The sequence below is a fragment of the Rattus norvegicus genome, chromosome 8 (genome assembly GCF_021556685.1).
Source record: "Rattus norvegicus strain SHRSP/BbbUtx chromosome 8, alternate assembly SHRSP_T2T, whole genome shotgun sequence".
Classification (NCBI taxonomy): domain Eukaryota; kingdom Metazoa; phylum Chordata; class Mammalia; order Rodentia; family Muridae; genus Rattus; species Rattus norvegicus.
The window spans coordinates 61,910,655-61,924,872 of NC_141541.1; the positions used below are offsets into that span (position 1 = coordinate 61,910,655).

Genomic DNA, 14,218 nt, shown 5'->3' on the forward strand with positions numbered 1-14,218 from the left:
TCTCATCCTCAAAGCCAGAGTCTCTGGTCTTTCTGACCATAGATGAGAAAGGATCTTCCATATTGGGCCTTCCTGGATAATGAACCAGGACAATGTCCCCTGGCTCAAGGCTCTTTTTTTGTTTTGATTTTTGAGACAGGGACTTTCTGTTTAGCCTTGGCTGTCCTGGAACTCTGTAGACCAGGCTGGCTGCAAACTCATAGAGACCTGCCTGCCTCTGTCTCCCGAGTGCTGGGATTAAAGGCATGTGTCACCACTGCCTGGTTTAGCTCTAAATTCTTAACCTGTGTCCTGTTTACATGTTTGAGGAAAGAATGTGGGTCTTGTGGAATGGCCTTTATTTCCCTCCTGCATTTGATTTGGTCACAGGACCAAAAAGGATACAATGAAACAAGTAGCTTTAAGGGCAGGTTACAGACCTAAAAACCCAACATTTTGGCTGCTGAAGCAGGCGATTAATCAATTGTGTAAGGTCAACCGGGGTTACCAGTGAGTTGTGGGGGCAGCTTGTACAGTCTGCATTTGGTGAAAATGTAGCAATAATTGGCACCAGGGCAGTCTTCCTCAGTCCTCTTCACTTACTTAGCTTTCCACACATACTCATTCTTTGTAATCACCAGTCCCAACTGCCACTGACTGGTTTCCATTTGTGCCATGGGCTTGAAAGAAGCTCGATTCCCTTGGGTGAGTTACTCTTCCACACTTGTGCTGGAGAATGTGCTCCCTTTTAGTGGGAAGATGCTTCCCATGGCATTTCTCTCCATCCCTTGTGTCGGCGCCTGTGCCGCCAGTGTGTGAATATCAGGCGTAGGTCTGCGGGATTGAAAGAAAACATGTACACGGGTCACCCGTTTTCAGCGAGTGCCACCAAGGCTTTACTGAGATCTCCTTATATACTCAAGGCAAAAGCCGTGGAAAACAACAAGGCAGGTGAAAATCCCCAACCAGGAAAACAGGAAAAGTCTGTGTGGTGAAAAGTTCCGGGCCCCAGTCAGGGGCATAAACAACTTCTTAAACAACAACAAGTTGGAAGACTCAAGTAGGGAGGAAGGGTGCCATGGAAAATCCCAGCCCCAAATCAGGGGCTAAGAGCAGCTGCCAAGGGTGTAAACAACTTCTTGCTATAGCAGGCTAAAAGGCTCAGCGAGGCGGGAGGGAAACACCAAGGTAGGGCCCAACACCCTTGTATGCATGTGTATTTGTATGTGTGTGTGTGTGTGTGTGTGTGTGTGTGTGTGTGTGTGTGTGTGTGTGTGTATGTGTGTGTGCTGGTGCAAATGTATGTGCATATGTGTGTGTGGTGTGGAGGCCAAAGAACAAGCTTGAGTATTGTTCCTCAGGAAGGTTATCCTGGTGGTGAGCCACCATGTGGGTGTGGGAAGCCAAACCCATATCCTCTGTAGGAATAACGGGTGCTTTTTGTCTGTCCATCCACCCGTTCATCCACTAATCCATCCATCCATCCATCCATCCATCCATCCATCCATCCATCCATCCATCCATCCATCCATTCATTTAGTTTTTTGAGACAGAGTTTCTCTGTGTGTTTCACTCTGTAGACCAGGCTGGCCTCAAACTCACAGAGATCAGTGTACCTCTGCCTCCTGAATGCTGGGATAAAAAACTTGTGCCACCATCGCCCAGCACAACAAGAACACTGAGACATCTCTGGCCCCTTTTTTGAAAGGTTGTCTCTTGCTGTGACCTGGGGCTAATTGACTGAGCTGGGCCAGCCTAAGGGACCTGTTTGCCTTTGCCTTCCTTGTGCTGGGGTTACAAATATGTGTCACCATGCCCAACTCTTTACATGTCTTCTGGGGATTGGGCTCAGGTCCTCATGCCCTGACCTACCTCCTCATCCCTGATAGCTCTTCTCTTGACCTAAGTGACTTTTTATTCTTTGAGTCTATGAAATCCTTCTCTAGCTGTCCGTCTCTTTAAGCACGTCCACCCCACTCTCTGTAGTTTTTTTTCTGTCCTTCATTGCTGTGTTGTGAAGCCATGAGGACAGAGGCTCTACCTCCCTCTGTCTTTGTTTTCAGAGTGACATATTGTCAAGACCCCTCTGGGTCCTAAGACTGTTGCTATCTGGCATCATTCAAGAGTGCAGTACAAGTCACTGTGGGGATCAGGAGGTGGCTCAGCAGTTAAACCATAGCTGTGCAAGCAGGAAGACCAGCGTTCAGATTCCTAGAAGCCCTGTACTGGCCGGCTGGGCATGGCGCTAGCCTGAAAAACCACAATAAGAGAGATTTGAGGCTGCTTGGCAAATCCTCAGTGGTAGCGCTTTCTTCCTGAACCTTCGTTCTCCTCTTACAGTCAGGGCCCGTGCGTGGGTGGAAATACCACTCAGCTGAAGTGTTTTTTTATCTTTTAAGGATTTTGACTCTTGACTTTGTGGCAGAAAAGAATTTTAGGATGAGTGAGAAGAAGCACGGTTGAAGCTTATGAAATGGGTTTTTAAAGCATTAAGGGAAAGACAGGCATTTGGGAAGAAAGTAAGACACACCAGGGAGATGGGCATGGGGCTTCTCAAGGGGCGCCAACCAAGTGATCTCGTCTCTGTATTTCATCTTCATGAACTTCCCAGGGTTTCTACAAACTCTCCTTCACCAACCCTTTGGCCATCTCATGGGTCATCACTTGGATAGAAAAGGCAGGATAATATTTTCTTGCTTCCTCTCATTTACAGTTTTTAAGTAATGAATCTTTCCAGGGCCAAGCAGTGCCCCTTTGAAAGTTGGTGCTTGCTGTTATGTCCAGATTCAGACATTTATGTGTCTCAGCTCCCTGCTACATCCTTCCTGTACCGGCATCTGCTTTTGGTCCACTGCAGCATCCTTGCTGTGCCAATAAGTGTTTTGGCCCACTGAGGTACTCTTACTGTGACTAGAATGTTTTGTTCTGTCAGCTGCATCTCAGGCCTCTTTTTTTTTTTTAAAGACTTATTTATTTAATGTATATGGATACACTGTAGCTGTCTTCAGACACACCAGAAGAGGGCATCAGATTTCATTACAGATGGTTGTGAGCCACCATGTGGTTGCTGGGATTTGAACTCAGGACCTCTGGAAGAGCAGTCAGTGCTCTTAACCACTGAGCCATCTCTCCAGCCCCAGACCTCTTGTGTTTTGCTGTGATGAGATGGCCCAGACCCGTTTTGATAACTTCCCACCCCAGTTCTGAAATCCACCACCTTCCCAACATCCTTATACCTTAGCATTTAACTCTGAAGAAATAGAGAATCTCAAGGCTCTGGCAATTACACAGAAGTGCTAGGTGGTTTATATCCCATTAAAAATTGAAAGGTGCGGCTAGAGCTGTGCTCATCAACACCATAGCTGAGCTCTCAAGGAAGCAAAAGTCATCGAGGCTGCTATTCCGCGTGTGCTGGTTGCCTTTCTGGCTGCTGGGACAAAATGCCTGATGGAGCACGGGGAGGAGGTTCGTATGGCTCACAGTTTGAGGGTATCATGGCACGGAAGGATTGCTGGCATGAGCAGGAGCTGGCACAGTCGCAGGGCACCTAGAGTTAAGAAGCAGAGCCATGCACTCGGGCTTCGTGCTCACACTCTCCCTTTATTCAGTCTACCGGATGGTGCGATCTGTGCTCCAAGAGGACCTGCCTTCTTCCACAAAACCTTTCTGAAAAAACAAAACAAAACAAACTCTCTTGTACACACCCAAAGGTGTGTTTTCATGCTAACTCTAAACTCATTTTCATTGGCAAAGATCAGCCATCAGTCATGCTGTGTGGAGAAAAATCTACTTGAGTTAATTGAGCTCAATTATTATTAAATAATTCATTAATTAATATTAAATTAAATATAATTTAAGTGCTCTGGAAATGGAACTGGGTAGCCTATTGTGAAGTGTGGAACCCTGGTATTCACACTTCAGGTTCGCGCTGGGGTTAATGAGTGAGTATTCCTCTACAGGTAGTAGGCAAACTAGGTGTTTGAATCTCCCCAAAGAAACTACATAGACACCTTTCAGCTTTCAAGCCTGAAAACCTGTCTTCAGCTGACAACGTGCGACTTGGCACCACAGATTTATTGAGACATGGAGGGGAGCCGTGGATGACAGTCAAACGATGTGCTTTATTGGTCCTTTGGACCTCTTTTAAAAGAAATCAAACGAGGAGGAGAGACTAATTGAGCAGTTGCCTCCTGTTTCTCCAGGAGATGCTTCAGTAGAACTCACTGATGTTTATGCCACCCTAGAATATGGTTAAGTTGCTCTGAGCAGAGTTTTTGGCTATACTCTTATTTATTTTTTAGCCTCTGATGATTTGGAAATATACACATAAGTGACGGATGTCTGGTCCAACTTGGAGCTATTCTAAAGAGCAGCTGGACACGGGGTGGTGGGCGTTTTGCACGCATGCCAGGGTAGGGTGGCGGTCATTATGAGAAGTGTCGGAGACTGGTCATTGTGTCTGTCTCTTATGTATGTTCTACAGAATTTGTCTTTGAATTAGGCACAATACCAAGTGCTGGCCTCTTTTGAATTTCCCTTGAAGTTTATCAGGAAGTAGCCTATCCTCTCTTCCTGTGGGAACTTTCTCCAGGAAGTCCCGGTCCTTGGTGTTTGGTCTAGATCCTCACAGAAACAGAAACTTGGGGATGTTCAACAAAGGCAAACATCCCTTAGGCACCCTCAGTGTAGCAGACATTGCGCTGATTATGACGGCTACAGTGTCTTCCTGCTCTTGGAGCTTAGGGTTTTGGAGTGTGAGCCGCAGCGAGTGTGTGGGGTACTATAGATAAGGGGTTCAGCAAAGAATCTGGACTGGGAATATTTATATATGAAAATAATTCTAGGTGCCTCGGGCTTGGGGCAGTTGACTGACTGAGGCAGAAAGAACGTTACAAGCTGGAGGAAGGGGCAAAGTGTTGTGGAACAGCTGCTGCCTTCCAGGCATAACACGGATCTTACACTCGTGAACTCGTAGCAGCCATGATTAACTTGAATTATGAATTCACGAGACCTCAACGTGCTTGGGCCTATTAGCACATTATGGAAGTGGGAAGACTCCTAAGGCTCTAACCTACCTTGGAGAGCTGAAGGCAGTTAATGGTTGCTAGGGAAAGGAGACATATTTTCATCGGCAGGACAGCTACTGGCAAGTTATCTGCCTATGCTCCTGTAATTAACCCTAATTAAGTTATTTCACACACACACACACACACACACACACACACACACACACACACACACACACACCATAGAGGAAGATGACTGATTCGGAGGAGGAAGGTGTTAAGGGGGTTAATATATGGTAATAAAAACTTTAAAAGAATTTACTGCGTGAATAAAAGAAAATATAATTTTATTTAAAGCAATGCACTGCTGTATTTTGGTGTTTTGGAGTGGAAAAATACTAAGCTATGTACTTTAGAGTTTTCTGGACGAAAGAAGAGAGGGGAATAACGTGCCTTTTCTTATTTTTTAAGTTCTCAAATTCACAGAAATATGCAAACAGAAGGGAGGCAGAGAGTAAAATACTCATCCTGTTTTCTGTCTTTCCACTCCTGCCCGAGGTCATGGGCTCTTGGAGACCCTGCTCCCACAGCAAGCAGGCAGAAACTGGGAAGTCCACCTTGTAGGCTGTGGACATCCTGCTCTTTGAAGTTCACTTCAGTGGAAGTTCTGTGTGAAAAGACCAGCAGGATATAATCCACAGCGGGATGCATGTTGTTTCCAGAAGCTTCCTTTAGCTGTTTTGTATGGTGTGCAGTCTGACTAGGCCCCTTTGGTAAAATGCCTGTGGTGCCTGAGATGGTTCTGAAGCCCTTCCATTATTTCCTTTTCTTTCTTAAACCTCTCCCTCCTTTCCCCTGCCCCTCTCCCTCCACCTCCCTCCAGTTCCCCTCCCTCCCTTTACCTCAGCCACCCTCCTTCCCCTCCCTCTAGCCCTCCTGACTCCAGCTCCCCTCCCCCTACCTCCCTCCAGCCCCCCTCCCCCATCCATTATAGATGAGGTCATTAGGATTTGGAGCCAGGAGAAGTTCGTTGTTGCTGTAATTTTAAGTCTCCGCATTCAATTTGGATCTCTCTTTCTGTCTCTCTCCCTCTCCCTCTCCCTCTCCCTCTCCCTCTCCCTCTCCCTCTCCCTCTCTCTCTCTCTCTCTCTCTCTCTCTCTCTCTCTCTCTCTCTCTCTCTCTCTGTCATACTTCACTGTTGGGGGATGGCTTGCTTAACTGTGCTGCTGTAGACTAATGAGTGGGCTGTAGGAATTCAGCAATGTGTGAACAGGGCTCAGCATCTCCATTTCTTACGCTCACCTCTTTCACATGTATCATTGCTATCGAGATCATTATGGGATGTGGACCATGGTCTGGGTTTGATTAGCTTCTCAGGGCTTGATTGCATTTTCTGTGCTTTCTAGTGTGAATACCCAACTTTTGCCAGTTTCGCTCAAGGAAGGGGTGTGATGAGAAGAGAGAGGCCAGGCTTGGGTGGGACTTTGAATAAGTTGGGCTCTCATGTTAGGGCAGAGGGGACCCACTTAAGGCCTTAGCCAGGGAGTGATTCCATTAGATCAGAATTTAGAAAGGGGCTGTTTTAGTGTGGAGGCAGGATTTGGGGAGAGAGATCAGTAAGGAAAGGGTAGCTAGCTACCTCCCAAACCACAGAGTCCCTTGCAGGAAGGAACTCTACAGGCCACACCCACAGAACCCCAGTAGTCAATATTAAAAGAAAAAAACTCTTGGGGGCTGGTGAGAGGGCTCACTGGATAAAGGTGCTTGATGTTAAATTAAGTGACTTGAATTCTGTCTCCAGCCCCATATGGTAGGAGTGAATAGATTCCTGCAAGTTACTCCCTGGCCTCCACAGATGTTTGAGTGAGCGTGCAGGCACACAGTAAATAAATGCAATAACATATTTAAAAATTCTTCCATGTTTTTATGGTATGTCTATGGCTGCATTTTTTTTAAACGTTTAAGCCTTTGATATTTGTGTGATTTTTGATTCTTACTCTTTTCGACCCGTCTTCCGAAAATGACAGACACATCCTGCCCTCCATTGCTGCCTGCTTCCCAAGCTCTTTCCCCATCCCCTTTCCCTCCCCTTTTTTTTACTTATTTATTTATTTAGACAGTCTCACTTCGTAGCACAGGCTGACCTCGAACTCACATTGTAGCTTAAACTGTCCTTGAACTTGTAAGTGGTCCTCCTTCCTCAGTCTCCTATTTCAGATATGTATTTCTTTATTGTGAGTGTGTATGGGGGGGGGTAATGGCTACGGTGTGCGTGTTGAGATCAGAGGACAACTCTCGGGGTCTGTTCTCTCTTTCTCCCATGTGGGGCTTGGGAATTGAACTCAAGTCATCAGGCTTGGTAGCAAGCACCTTAATATGCAGAGCCATTTTGCTGACACTTCCTCATTTTTTCTTTAAAAAAAGAATAATTTATTTAGCCTCTCTTCCTCCGCTCCCTCTCTCGCTCTGTATGTGTGTGTGTAGGCACACATATATGATACACTCCCACCCCACCCCAGTAGTACACGGAGAGCTAAGTAAACAAAATGATCTTTTAATGAATGGCTATTGAATGGAAGAGTGAGTCTTCTTGGAAATGGGTGGTATGAGATAGATAAAAGAATAAAAATAAAATATTTCAAACTATATTAACTCAACCCTTGTGCTCATGAGGTAAGCAATACCCTGAAATCGAGAGGCTTGGGATATGTTTGAGCTGGTGGAATGTCTGCCTAGCATGGATGCAGCTCTGGGTTCTGTTTGTAGCACGTCATAAACTGGGTGTGGTGGTACGTGACCTTAAGTAGCCTTAGGAAAGTGGAGGCAGGTAGATCACGAGTTCAAAGTCATTATCCACTGCGTGGCAAGTACAAGCCCCGCCTGGGTCACATGACTGTGCCTCTAAATTAAATGAATAAATTAGTGGTCCAGTGGGTAAAGTGCAGATGTCCAGAAACCACGGAGAGCTGGTAGTGGACATCTGCAATCCCAGTGGTTCTGCAGGAGATGAGAGAATCTCGGAAGCTTGTAGACCGCTGGAGTACACATCGGTGAACCAAACCAACCCTGTTCACAGAGTTGAAACAGGAAGACGGAAACCCAGGGTTGTCCTCTGAACCCCACACATGAATGTACAAACACATCTACATACAGACACAGGACACATACACGTTGTACACATATGCATGAATGATAAGGCATAATTATTTAGAATAATTATTAGAATAAAACAGAATAATTCCTATTTCCACAGTAATTCATGTTGCGTTGATAGCAGAAAGTGTGTGTATGTGTGAATTGCAGGTTCTTCCAAGTCAATCTGAGTTCCTTCTTATTTTCTAGGGATATTTTGAAGACCATAGCCCTGGGCCAGATGCTGTCCTTGTGTATTTGTGGCACAGCCATCACCAGCCAGTATTTGGCAGAAAAGTACAGAGTGAACACGCCCATGCTTCAGAGTTTCATCAATTACTGCTTGCTCTTCCTGTTTTACACCGTGATGCTGGCGTTTCAATCTGGTATGTCAAACGGGGGACTCACTGGTCCATCCATTTCGTGTTTTTCTCTTTTTAAAACCCTTTCTGCATGTGTAAGTGTGGCGTGTATGTGTATACATGTATGTATGTATGTGTATATTTGAGTATGTGTGTATATATGTGTGTGTATGTGTGTGTGCACATGGTATGTATGTGTGCATATATGTGGTACGTGTGTGTATGTATATGTATGTGTGCATATGTGTGTATATGTATGTATATGTATATGTGTGTGTGCATGTGGTATGTGTATATGGTGTGCGTGTATGTGTATGTGGTGAGAGTGTGCATGTGGTATGTGTATATGGTGTGCGTGTATGTGTATGTGGTGTGTGCGCATGTGTGTATGTGGTATGTATATGTGATGTGTGTATGTGGTATGTGTATGTGATGTGTATGTATGTGGTATGTGTATGTGGTGTGTGTATGTGATGTGTGTATGTGGTATGTATGTATGTGTGTGTGTTGTGTGTGTATGTGGTGTGTATATGTGTGTGTGTGTGTGTGTGTGTGTGTGTGTAACTTAAACCAACTAGGAGGGTGCAGTATTTCCATTTCTATCATTTAAAACTACTAATATGTTTGTTACCTGCTAAGGGAGTCAGTTCCTGTGATGCTAGATTAATAACTCCCTCCCTCCCTCCCTCCCTCCCTCCCTTCCTCCTTCCCTTCCTCCCGTGCTTCTAGGGATTGAGTTTACAGTGTTGTTCCCAATCCTCTCTTTACATCTTTGAAGATTTATTTGTTGCATGTCCTGTGTCCACGTGAGTCTCGGTGTACATGTGTGTTGAGGCATGCATAGAGGCTAGACGAACGCATCGGCTATTCTTTTGCAATACTCTCCTGGTTTTGAGGCAGGGTTCCTCCCTGAACTTAGATCTATGTTTTCAAGCCTGAGCGACCCTCCCGACTCCACCTACCTTGGAGTTGGGGTCACATGCATGTGTGCAGGATGCCGCCTCTTCTCTGGTTCTGAGATCTGAACTCTCCCCATGATTGTGAGCACTGAGCCATCTCTCTAGCCCTTTGTCAAGCTTTAAAACGTTGTTGTAAACACCTTAACCAAGTGGTTCTTGAATCTTTAACCTTCCTGCCTCAGCCTCCTGAGTAGTTGGGATTATAGCCAGCAGACCTGCCTATAACATTGTCACTATTGATTGTCATCACTGCTGTAGGAAATAGAAGCCAGTAGTGAGAACGGAGAAATACATTGAGGTACCTTAGCTGGCAAGGTCTCCAGGGTGGTATCTGGGGTTTGGCAGAAGTAGCTGACTTGTGAGAGCTGAACCCTGCTTTCCTTTGGAGGCACTGCCTTCAGGAAGACCATGTGATTCACAGACACATCAGTGTGGTCCCTTGAGGCCATGGCTGTCCTGTGCTTTTCTGTCATGCATTGAGGACCGGCTCTGGATTTTCAGGATGTTCTTGGTGGCTGGAATTTTATGATGTAGGAATCTTTCTGGAATAAACACACCAACACCAGCTGGAGAGGAAGCCAGGAGACGTTACCCGTGGACCGAAGACAGGACAGCTCCTGAAGGGCTTCAGTGCTGGGTCCAGTTGGTATTCTCATTTTGTGCTAGGTGGGGCTGGCAAGTAAGCATAACTTTACATAAGCCTGCCAGGCAGTCAATGGGTTGGGAAGGTCAACAGCCCATTGTTTCAGCCATTTCTCGAGATCAAGGTAGCAGGAGAAGTCTTTTCTACCTTATTTTATTCTACTACAGTTACTTGGTTAATGTTCTTGATCTTAGCCAAAATGCCAAGAAGTGATAGCCATGTGGTTACTATGTGAATTTCATTTCTGAGGTAAAATATCTGACAAAGGTAACTTAAGGAAGCAAAGGTTTGTTTTGCCTCTTAGATCCTTTCCTTCCTCCCTCCCTCCCTTCCTCCCTCCCTCCCTCCCTCCCTCCCTTCCTCCTTCCCTTCTTCTCTCCTCCCTCCTTCCCTCCATCCCTCCCTCCCTCCCTCCCTTCCTTCCTTTTGTTCATTTCTGTTCTCAATCATACAGCCCTGGCTGGTTTGGAGCTCCTTTGCGTAGACGAAACTGGCTTCAAACTCATAGAGACTCACCCTGCTCTACCCACTGACTGCTGGGATTGGATTGTACCACTGTGCCCTGCCATTTCTTTGTAGATCATCTTACCACAAAGCCTCCCCAACATATGTGCCAGTTCTTGATCTCTTGTGAATCCAGAAATGAGTCAATCCTATTTAATTTAAAACAAAAGAACTGTGGTGTGTACAGTGGTTAAAAAACATTCATTTAGGGCTGGAGAGATGGCTCAGGGGTTAAGAGCACTGACTGCTCTTCCAGAGGTCCTGAGTTCAATTTCAAGCAACCACATGGTGGCTCACAACCATCTGTGATGGGATCCGATGCCCTCTCCTGGTGTGTCTGAAGAGAGCGATAGTGTACTCATATATATAAAATAAATTGATATATCTTTAAAAAAATCATTTAAGGCTTTCCTCAAGCTTATTGCTGGCTCGAATTTCACTTGAAAATATGTCTTTTTTTAAAGAATGAGCTTGCTATGTTTTCTTTAAAGAAACTCATGCTAGGGGGTTTTGATAAGCAATTATTAGATTGTCAAAAACATTTTCTTTTCCAGAATAGTCTGTGACTTGCCAGAAATGGCTTTAGTCATGCCCATAGATGGGTATATTGTTTATTATTATTGCTTGAGACAGGGACTTATGTCTCAGGCTGGCTGTTAACTTCCTACATAGCCATGGCTAACTTTGAACTGCTGGCCCTCCCATCACTACCTCCTGATTACAGCTGTGTATCACTGTGCCAGGTCTCTGTGGTGCTGGGGATGGAACCTAGGACTCTGCATGCTAGGCAGTCACCCTATCAACTGAGCCCCATCCCCGGTCCTGAATATTGTATTCGTGTCCCACTTCTTTTCTCCCTGGTGTTCTCCTTGCATAACTGTGTAGTCTTCAGCTTCCTGCTAGGCAGTCCTGGTGGTGATGACACAGATGTCTAGCCTCTGGGTCACTGAAATTAGGATTTGAAATCCATAGCAGACCCTTGTTTTAACTCTCTGGTCTACAGATTGATGTGTGTCGTGTCATGCCTTGTCATGTCATGTCATATCAAGTGACTTCTACTCACTCAGCTTTCTTTCAACCAGGCAGTGATAACCTTCTGGAGATTTTGAGAAGAAAATGGTGGAAGTATACTCTCCTGGGGCTTGCCGATGTGGAAGCCAATTATCTGATCGTCAGAGCGTACCAGTACACGACTCTGACCAGTGTCCAGGTGAGAGAGGGTTTGGATGTTTTTTGGCTTCTATGCTTTCTAGAAGAGGACATGTACTTGTATAAGTTTATCTAGTTTTATCGGGAAGCTGTGCATTCGAAGAAGTCCTGAACACAGGTGGGTGATAGGTGCTTCCCAGTCACTGACAATGTACACACATCAACCACTTTCGAGGTTTCTTACACTAGAGCAGATCCGAACACTGCTGAGCAAAATGAGCATAAATATTTAGCTTGCGCTCGCTGTTGTGATGTCGACAGGAATTCGACATCACATTGGACGTGAACACAGAAGTAAGTGTGGCTCTGTACTGCAGACATGGAGGTTTGCAAGTCAAGCAGGACAGAGAGACCCTCTGAAGGAGCCTGCTGGACACACCAGGGAGAGGTGTTGACAACGGGGAAACTCTTGTCCCTGTTTCTTCACAGATTTACTGTAAAATTATTACCATTGTTACTGTGTGTGCGAGTGTGCCATGGCACCGTGTGGAGGCCAGGAGACATCTGTATGCACTCACTTCTTTTCTTCCACCTTTATATGGGTTCCAAGGATTGAACTCGGGGCCCCCAAGCTTACCCAGCAAGCCTTCACCCACTGAGCCATCTCACCAGCCCATGACTGGCTTTATTCTTTCTGGGTTGAAAGGAAAATATTATGTCTGCACTTTGTATTGTGGAGAAAGACAGAGACCAATTGTCTTAGTGTTAGCGAATGAGGAGACGTGCCACGGTCCTGATTAACACGTGTTAACGTGTTACTTAACATCAAAATGTTCTGTGAATGGAGATGAAAGTGAGCCAGATGAGACCTGAGGGTTTAATGATTCTGTAACTCTTTTGTTTCTCAACAAAAGGTCTTGCTATATATCCCTGGATAGCCTGGTATCCACTATGCACTGAGCTCACAATCCTACTACTTCAGCCACCTAGTCTCCCACCTCCTCCATTCCCCAAAACTAGGATTACAGGTAGGAGCCACTGTGCCTGGTTTCTATAGCTTTTTAAACATTTTTGAGACAGGGTCTTGTGTATTCCAGGTTGGTCTCCATTGTAGCTGAGAATGAACCTGAACTTCTGGTCTTCCTGCCTCCACCTCCCAAGGGCTGTGACTACAGGTATACAATGCCACATTGGTTCTGTGCAACACTCGCTAGGGACTGAACACAGGTTTTAGGCTTGTGAGGTAAACACCCACCCTGACCCTCCTCTTTCAACTTTTTTAAAGTTAAATTTTATTTTATGTATTTTGGTGTTTTTAATTGTGTGTGTGTGTGTGTGTGTGTGTGTGTGTGTGTGTGTGAATCTTTTGCCTGCATGCGTAGCCATGTACCATGTAGTTTGCCTCATGCCCTCAGAGGTCAGAAGAGGGTGTCAAACTCCCTGGAAATGGAGTTACAGACAGTTGTGAGCCTTCATGTGGATGCAGGGATGTGGGTCCTCTGCAAGAACAGCAACTACTCAACTTCGAAGCCATCTCTCTTGCCCTGTGTATGACCATTTTGCCTGTGTGTGTGTATGTGTGTGTGTGTATTTCTGTAACACATGTGTGTACCTGGTGGTCAAAAAAGGGCACCAGATGCCCTGTAATTGGAGTTACAGGATTTTGTGAGCCATGCAAATGCTGGGAATTGAACTCTGGTCTGGTCCTCTTGAACCATTTAGTATTCTTAACCACTGAGCTCTCTAGTTTTTTCTTGTAACTTGTTGAGGTTTCATTTTTCTCACTATCCTAACACAGATATATTCTTTAGATCTTCAAATTCTAGAAACTATCAATAAATTGAGGTGAAACAAAACATGTTTTACTTTGAAAAGGCAAGGCTTGGTGAAAACCGGTGTTTTCCAATGTGAGCACAGACTAAACGATTGTGCCTCTACTCTGGTCAAACTCATTTTTATACCCATGCTATCCAAGGGTATGTAGTACTCTGTTCACTGTGATAATATGATAATTTAAAAACTTATATTAAATGAAACTGTTGGAACGTAAAGTATCAAAACAAACACACAAGCAAACAAACAGACCTCCACCCCAAGGAAACATTCAGAAAGGCAGTTCCTGTAGATACACGGCCCAAGGTAACACGTGTCAGACAAGGAGTGGTGGCATTTCAGAGAGGGTGGAACCTGAGGTCACTAGATCTGGTCCCGGCATTTTGGGTTTTGGCTCAGAGACTGGCTGGCTGGGGATTACTCAGTGGTAGAGTTGGAGATGAAGCCTATGCAGTTCTTCCCATGACATAAGCAAGTCTCTGAAGGTCATGCTCCCTCCAGGGTTCTAAAAGATAGACTAGCTTTGACAGTGTTAAGCTATAATGGCTGGACTCCACTGGTGTCTTCCAGGACATTGTTTAGTGGTTTGATGTTCAGTCAAGGAAGCTCAGGGAGACTAAAGAGTAACTAACATGGCAGGCCCATGACTA

At 45.3% G+C, this 14,218-nt stretch overlaps 1 protein-coding gene across 2 annotated transcripts in view; it reads left to right on the top strand.

Moving 5' to 3' along the window:
* The window catches only part of Slc35f2 (solute carrier family 35, member F2), a 43,906-nt gene that overhangs the window by 19,270 nt on the left and 10,418 nt on the right, over positions 1-14,218 (top strand). For both annotated transcript variants that reach the window (NM_001395734.1, NM_001106822.1), the window contains 2 exon segments: positions 8,329-8,504; positions 11,669-11,796. In NM_001395734.1, coding sequence (NP_001382663.1) covers positions 8,329-8,504; positions 11,669-11,796 — 304 coding nt within the window.